Source organism: Alligator sinensis, unplaced genomic scaffold (assembly GCF_000455745.1).
Source record: "Alligator sinensis unplaced genomic scaffold, ASM45574v1 scaffold277_1, whole genome shotgun sequence".
Classification (NCBI taxonomy): domain Eukaryota; kingdom Metazoa; phylum Chordata; order Crocodylia; family Alligatoridae; genus Alligator; species Alligator sinensis.
Window position 1 is genome coordinate 527,815 of NW_005841899.1, and position 7,121 is coordinate 534,935.

Below are 7,121 nucleotides of genomic sequence, written 5' to 3' on the forward strand. Positions count from 1 at the left end.
AAAAAAACTTCTTTCAGTGATAAAAATAAAAACTTAATAAAAACAAAACTGAAGCAATGATTAAATAAGGCTAAATATAAACAATACTTTAAGCAGGTACATCTTCAAAGCATTAAACATAACAAACTACCCTATCAAAAGGATAAACTGAACCCCATGTTGAGGTCCATCACAAATCCTATGTGCCACCAAATTCCCACTAAAGCCATCACATTTTTATTTAAATTCATTGTGTACTGCTTTCATCTCTATGCTGCCACCCTGTGATTGCTCATAGCAAATACACCCTTGTTGATGTATAAAGTTACCACCAGCATGTAACAGGGGACCCCCTTCCCTGTTTCTTGGAGGAAGGAACAACAGAGTCACAAAGCAAATGCAGCCTAGAAGGAGTCCAGCTATGAGGGCTGCAGGACTCAACCTGCAAGTTGCAGGCAGCAGAACACTTGGCTGATGATAAGGGATGAGCAGAACCTGGGCCTTATTAACAACATGCCAGGTCAGGTGGAGCCAGGAGCCCAAGGCTCAGACTGACTTAGCTCCTCATAGCACAAGGAGTTGTATAGGTGTGGCATCTGGGGGGATCAGTTGTGTGTTTTTGTTTCTGTTGCTATTTGCGGTTTGTGTTACACTGAAAGACCAGGTTGTGGCTGTAGGGGAGAAGGAGACTACATAGCAGGATGCCTGGGGAACTCTGGGTTTTGAGCCTTGCAAAGGGCCAGGAGGAGTGAGCTGGATTAACGCTGAGAGGGATTCAACCCAGAGTAATAGGTGGCCTGAAGGATGGCTCAACTGGGATGGGCGTGAACAAGGGCCCTGAAGAGTGGTTGGCCTAGGACTGGAAGCAGGAGGAGCCCTAGAGGGGCCTGTGCCTAGACCCAGGGGTCAGTGTCCAAGCACAGGTAGAGCTCAGGCTGAGGGGCCAATGCCTGAATGGGGTGACCAGAGATAGAAGAGGTCACAGGGGGAGTGCCTTGGGTTTTAAATGGCAACCTTGGTATAATGATGAGAAGGCAAATGGAAATACCTTTGCTATATTTCTCTACACTAGAAAATCTACCACAACTGGGGATAAATGTTGAACTGGATTCTCAGTGTCTACAATCTAGGTCCTTCAGTTCAAGTTGACAATGATAAAAAGCCCAATGAAATTTATTAAATGCTGTAAAATGTTATTGGATATGTCTACACTGTTATTTAGGAGTGATTATATCAGCCCAAGCCCCCATCCCTTCCAAGGTTATCACATTTACTCAAATCCAAGACAAGGGATTTTTTGCCATTCCACGTGGATTCATCTTGGATTTGAATACAAGAGGGAGGATGAAGACAGCTGCTGCAGCTCCATCTTTGGCCCTGACTCAGGCTCAGATACAGAGCTGCAGCCCTACCTCCTCACAGCCTCTGCTCATGCTGCTCTATCACATCTTCTCGTGTTTAAGACAATGCTTAAGCCACCTTGAAAAATCACGCACCTACATCGGGGGTGACGTAATAAAGACTGATTTTGTTTCATTTGGAGTAGCACCTTATTCAGAAATACTGTCAATGAAATCAATAGGATTCCTCATAAAGTATAGTGTTCCTCAGCATAAGTAAAGGCATCAAAATCTTTCCTACAGAAATATCTGAGGTCAAATGCTGCCCTCCCATACCAGCCCTATGCAAGCTATGCAATCTTTAGTCTATAAACAGCGTCTATAGGTACTATACAAGTACTACATAGCATAAACAACAGAAATAAAATTGGAGTAATCTGGAACAGGGGTCAGCAACCTACAGCCCATAGGCCAGATTCAGCTCCCAAAGACATGGGGCTTTGGCTGAATTCAGCAGCAGCAGACTTTGGGCTCCTGTGGGCATTCTTCCTACATTGCTATGGGGATGAATATTGGCTGGGGAAGCTTCCCCCATGCCACTGTGGAGACAAGCAGCAGCAACAGCTGGGGCTTAGCACCCACCTATCCACCTGCCTCTGACCCAGGATCATTCTCTCCTGCAGCTGCAAATAATTGCCTACCTCTGATCTGGAGGAACATATTTTGGCTGCCTTCCTCAAAAGAGTGAGCAGCTGTTCCCATAAATATAATATTATTATCTAAAAATGCGACTACTCATGGAAGTCACATGCTAACTGACTGCTCACCAATGTGGGCAAGGGATGCAGATAGTCCCATCTCATGCTCATTCCCATAGACTGCAGTTTGTGTATGTTGCTTGGTAAATCATGAATATTTGCTTTTCTACTCATTTTTCGTATAGAGCTTTCACTTGACTTTTAAAAGGGTTTTTATTTTAAATAGTTGAAGTATCATCAACATCATTTACATACTGAAAATAATTGAGTGACAGCAGTATAGTTACATTCTCATGTTTAGAAATTCCATTACCAATTAAAATACTTGTTTCTCTTATGTTGTTATCACTGGCAGTCCCTCAATACAAGGATGGCAGTCTTCCAGTAAATAGGGAAGTCATCCATGAGTCCAAAGATGACTGATGAGGCTGATCTGAGATCTGCATGTTTGATTGCAGAGGTGGCAAATAATTCTGGAAGGAAGAAATAGATTTTGGTGATGTTGGGTCACAGCATTTTCCCTTTGTCTCATCTATCTCACCTTGCTACGAAGGCAGTTTGCTTAAAATGATGGATGTCTTGTTGTATATCACAGCGCCTGAAGGGACATTTCAGTGCTTGAGTCTCTCAGGTATTGATGTTCCCATACATACTGTAAATAAAAGTGTGAGGAAACTCAGATAAGTGACAAGAGAAAAAAAGCAAATTTGTCCTGCAAATTTAAAATAATGCCACTGGCTAATATTTGTTAGGAATATTCAGTAACATAGAGCACAGTAGAAAAACTTGAGATCCTACTCTCACCTTCTACGGTTATGAAGACTGATGCTTCAGAAAAATCTACATAGCCAAAAACACATGAAGTCTCTGCTTCTAATATGTTCACAGTGAAACATTTTTCCTTGTATACTGGTAGTTTAAAGACTAATGAGCTTTAGTTATATATTTTTTTAAAAGAGCAGTGATTTCCCCCCTCCTTCCCCATTTCATAGTGTAAAGCAAAATAGATAACCTATATGCAAAATAGATAACCTATATGCAATTTAAGCCAGAGTACAATCTGAGAACTTTGGAAGATATTTACAATAGACCACAGATTTTTCTTCTTCCCCCCTCCTTTTCCATTGGGACCAATAGTCCAGTTGAATATAAACACATACTTAACTACTTTACTGTATAGAAGTAGAAATATTTGCATGCTTAAGCACATTGCTGCACTGGGTCTTATATCATGTCTGGTACAGGCTGAACACACCACCCCTTCCTGCTGCAAGCCTTAAAATAAATTATTTGATCAAGACTGAAGCTTTAACAATTGCATCTTTGATATACATTTTCTTCCGTGTTTTCTACCATCTTGCCCTTCAAGGACCTGATGTAAAAAGCAGCTGAAGACAGTGGGAGCCTCTTTCAAACTGGGTGAAATGGATTGCTTTGCATAAGACCCGTATGAGGCCTGTGTATAGGAGTAAATTCACTTGCAGGGTTTGATTCAAATCCTTTGAAGTAAACTTCAGAACTCACTCTTGAAGAGAACCAACAGGAATGGAACCTAATTTGTAATTTTGCTCATTAAAACGTTTGTCAGCCAAGTTTCTAAAACTTATATTCGTGAAGGTGCTTCCACTCATAAAACCTAACTATCACTGTAAGACAGAAATCCTTTCACTTGGTTGCACATGGGACTCTGTATTGTTTTTGTAGTTGATTTTATAGAGTGCAATAACATGTTATTCCCATGTAGTACACAAAAATGTAGTATAGAAAAGGCGGCCGTTTCATAACTCTAAAGAATGATAGTCCCCACTCTTTAATTCATACTCAGATAAACACAAAATCATTTTAATAAAAGAAGAAATGAAGCATTCAAGCAGCAGTTAGTGCACATTAAGCATAAGAATCCAAGTGATTTTGCAATGGGAAGCAACTAAGTGTATCAGGCACTAAATATACACACACACAAAAATTACCCTTTTAGAAAAAATTACGGGCTTCTTACCACATTGACCCATTTTCTCCAAATGCCTTAAGAACCACCGAGCACAGGTACCTTGTCCTCTGAAGAAGAAATGTTTAGCACTGTGGCTTGGAAAGCTGTGGTTTCTACTGTTTGCATGCATCTCATCTAGATTCCTTTTAAAACAAGACGTTGAAAAGTGTGACTGATTCCAGGTGCAGTGAGGTGCAAATTGCATACCCTTGTGAAACTCTGACAGGGGAACTCACATCTGAGGAAGCACACGTGGCATGTGAACTGATGCCTCCAGTGGGGTTCCAGCCATAAGAGAGACAGCTTTAATTTGTGGCTTGCATTTCATAAGTAAGCAGAAAAAAATACACTAAATGAGTGCAACTCCAGATGCCTGGCCATACCGCCTCATCTGCCAGCGCCGCTCACTTTGGGAGCTGTCCAAGCAGAATGGGAAGAGTGAGTGTGCAACCCACTCTCCCTTCCTGATGACTATTCACTGCTACTGGTATACAGCTATGTCAGCTTTAAAACAGCTCTACAAAGGCTACTAGAGTGCAGCTGAACATCTGGCCCCTAGATTTACTCCTGCAGAGCATGTAGCTTGATTTTGATATAGTTGAAAGAGTCATCCTGTTTTAATAGATATTATCTGTGATAAGTATAAAATATGCAGCTCAGTAAAGATATTATTAGGCAGCACTATTAATAAGTAGTACATCTAGTGCTTCCACCAGAGGACTGAGTCATAATTCCTCAGCTCTATTCCAAATTTTGCTACTCACCAGCTGGACTGACCTTTGGAGAGTCATGCAAGTTTCTGAGCCTCAGTTTATCTTTTTGGAAACATACTTAGCAGGGATAAGGACAACTGGTGAAAAAAATGTGATTAAATAGAATGCATGTTTTTGGCAGTACATTTTATACTGCTTTAAGTCCTCACAATTTCACAAAAAAGACCCTCACTATTTCAATAGCTGGCAACTTTCCATAGACTGGATCAAGAAATTCACTTCTACCTATAATGTGCTTTCAAAGTTTTGAACAATCAACATTTCGGGTGAAAATTCTAGACAAGCCAGTTTTGGTAATTTGGGTGTGTGAAGAAAAAGACAGTAAGGGCTGATGCACAAAGAACTGTTCACTTGCACATTTATATCAAGTGAAATCAAGATTATAGCGATGTGTGTGTGTGTGGGTACATATAATTATGATCTTGATTTCATCTAGCTTTTCCTTTATATGTAATATAAAATCTAAATATATATGGTATGATGTCAGAGGCATACATTTAGATTTTATACTATGCATAAAGGAAAAGCTAGATGAAATCAAGATCATAATTGTTATACTGATTTATATATTTTAAACTGTAAACTCTTCAGGAACCGTCTCTTACTTTGTGTGCTACAGCACTTCAATACAATGAAGTTCTTATAATCTTGTCTGGTCCCCATGGGGGCTTTGTAATACAAAATAGATATAACTGGGTGTGTCTACATATTCATTAATGTGCCATAGTTACTGCACATTAAGTTTAGGACTTGGATAACCAAGTACTAAATCAATGAGCAGTAACTGGTGCTACTGTGCAGTGGTGCTGGCACACAGCTTTTTAGTGTCAGTAACTGGGCAGTAGCCTAATACTACTATACAGTAGCGTATTAGCATGAGTTTTGCCCTGCACACTACTGCACAGTAGAATTAGGCTACTGTACATTTAGCATCTTGGGTAGACGTATCCATTGAGTAGGAAATGAAGGATCAGGTGCAAGAGTGACAATTAACTGAGATTAAAATATTCTTATAAGCATAGTTTGTTTGTTTTTTCTCCTAAGTAGTAGTTTTATTTTGTTCAAAGGAAATAAATTCAAGGTATTACATTGAAAAGACTATGTACACCAAGGGTGCTCAACCTCTGGCCTCTGGGCCAAATGCAGACCATGGAGCCATCACATCTGGCCCACCAGGCAACCCACAGGACAGGAAATTTGCTGGCGGGGGAGTCATGGCAATTGGATATGATTATCCTCCCCTCTGCCAAATTTCCAAAGCCCCATGCACCAAGTTGAAGCCAAGCCATGCTCCCTTTTCCCCCAACCGTCACAAAGCTGGGCTGTGCCTCCTTTTCCCCTTGGAGCCGGGCAAAGTCCCCTTTCCCCCCATGAGACCCCGCTGTAACGGGATCATCTCTAGGGGTGGCCATGAAACCCCTGGGTCCCTTCAGCCCTTACTCACTCTGGTGTCTGTGGACAGTCACCCCTTCATTCACCCACCACACCTTGGGGTATTCACCTTATATCTAAGGGAGGCTGCCCCAGAGCTTCCCAAATTACTGCCACTCTAATGACCAACAGGTTCCTATGGTCATTGCCTTATGGGCTGATTGCAGAGCTCCAGCCATCCCTGCACCACAACCCATGCCTTGTAGGTGTCATCACTTTCTGATGTTCGCTCTCTACACTCTCAGCCCCTTGGGCTCTCAGACCCCCTGGCCCCTCACTCAGCCACTCTCTGGACCCTCAGACCCTTTGGTTCCTCACGTAGATCCTCTCTGGGGTCCTGGACCCCACTGGTCCCACACTCAGACCCCTTGATCTCTCACTCAGCCCCTCTCTGGGCTCCAGCCCCCTAGCTGGGTCCCTAGGGACCTCCTCCACCCTTTTGTTCCTTCCCAGGCCTCCAGACTGCTGCTGGCTGTACTCTCTGTGTTGGCATTCTGGAGCTGCAACCATCCTGCTTGGGAGATGTTCCCTTGGCAGCCTCCAGGATCTTATTGCCTGCTCAACTCAGGGTCTGGGCTTATATCCTGTCTAAGCCCAGCCCACTCCTAGTCAGATGTGGGTCTCATTAGCACCCCCCTTGGCACCTGCATGCTACTTTTCAGGCTGTCTCTCCTCTTTAAGTGGCAGGTACACTAAGCACCCTGCCACACAGGTCATGACCCCTTTCTCCCATTGAGTCAGGGCAGAGCCAGGCCATGCCCTCTTTTCACCACAGGGCTGGGTTGGAGCCAGGTCATGCCTCCTTCCCTCCCCCTGCCCCCCCCCCCCCCCGCGGGGCCCGGTTCCCTCT

General features: G+C 42.9%; 1 protein-coding gene and 1 long non-coding RNA gene across 3 annotated transcripts in view; one reads left to right on the top strand and one right to left on the bottom strand.

The window, feature by feature from the left end:
- Window positions 1–2,474: 2,474 nt before the first annotated feature.
- Window positions 2,475–4,596, bottom strand: LOC106721878. 2 transcript variants are annotated; one of them, XR_003092760.1, is made up of 3 exons: window positions 4,077–4,596; window positions 2,619–2,729; window positions 2,475–2,550 (listed from the first exon to the last, which is right to left on the bottom strand). It is a non-coding gene; the product is annotated as an uncharacterized LOC106721878 (long non-coding RNA). The 2 variants fall into 2 exon arrangements; XR_001357596.2 differs by lacking the exon at window positions 2,475–2,550 and having other exon boundaries at window positions 2,630–2,729; window positions 4,077–4,210; window positions 4,304–4,596.
- The window catches only part of SLC35F5 (solute carrier family 35 member F5), a 65,239-nt gene continuing 60,748 nt past the window's right edge, over window positions 2,631–7,121 (top strand). Inside the window, exons 1-2 of the mRNA XM_025197561.1 lie at window positions 2,631–2,731; window positions 6,101–6,110. Coding sequence (XP_025053346.1) covers window positions 2,645–2,731; window positions 6,101–6,110 — 97 coding nt within the window. The 5' untranslated portion in view covers window positions 2,631–2,644. The remainder of the gene's footprint in view (window positions 2,732–6,100; window positions 6,111–7,121) is intronic.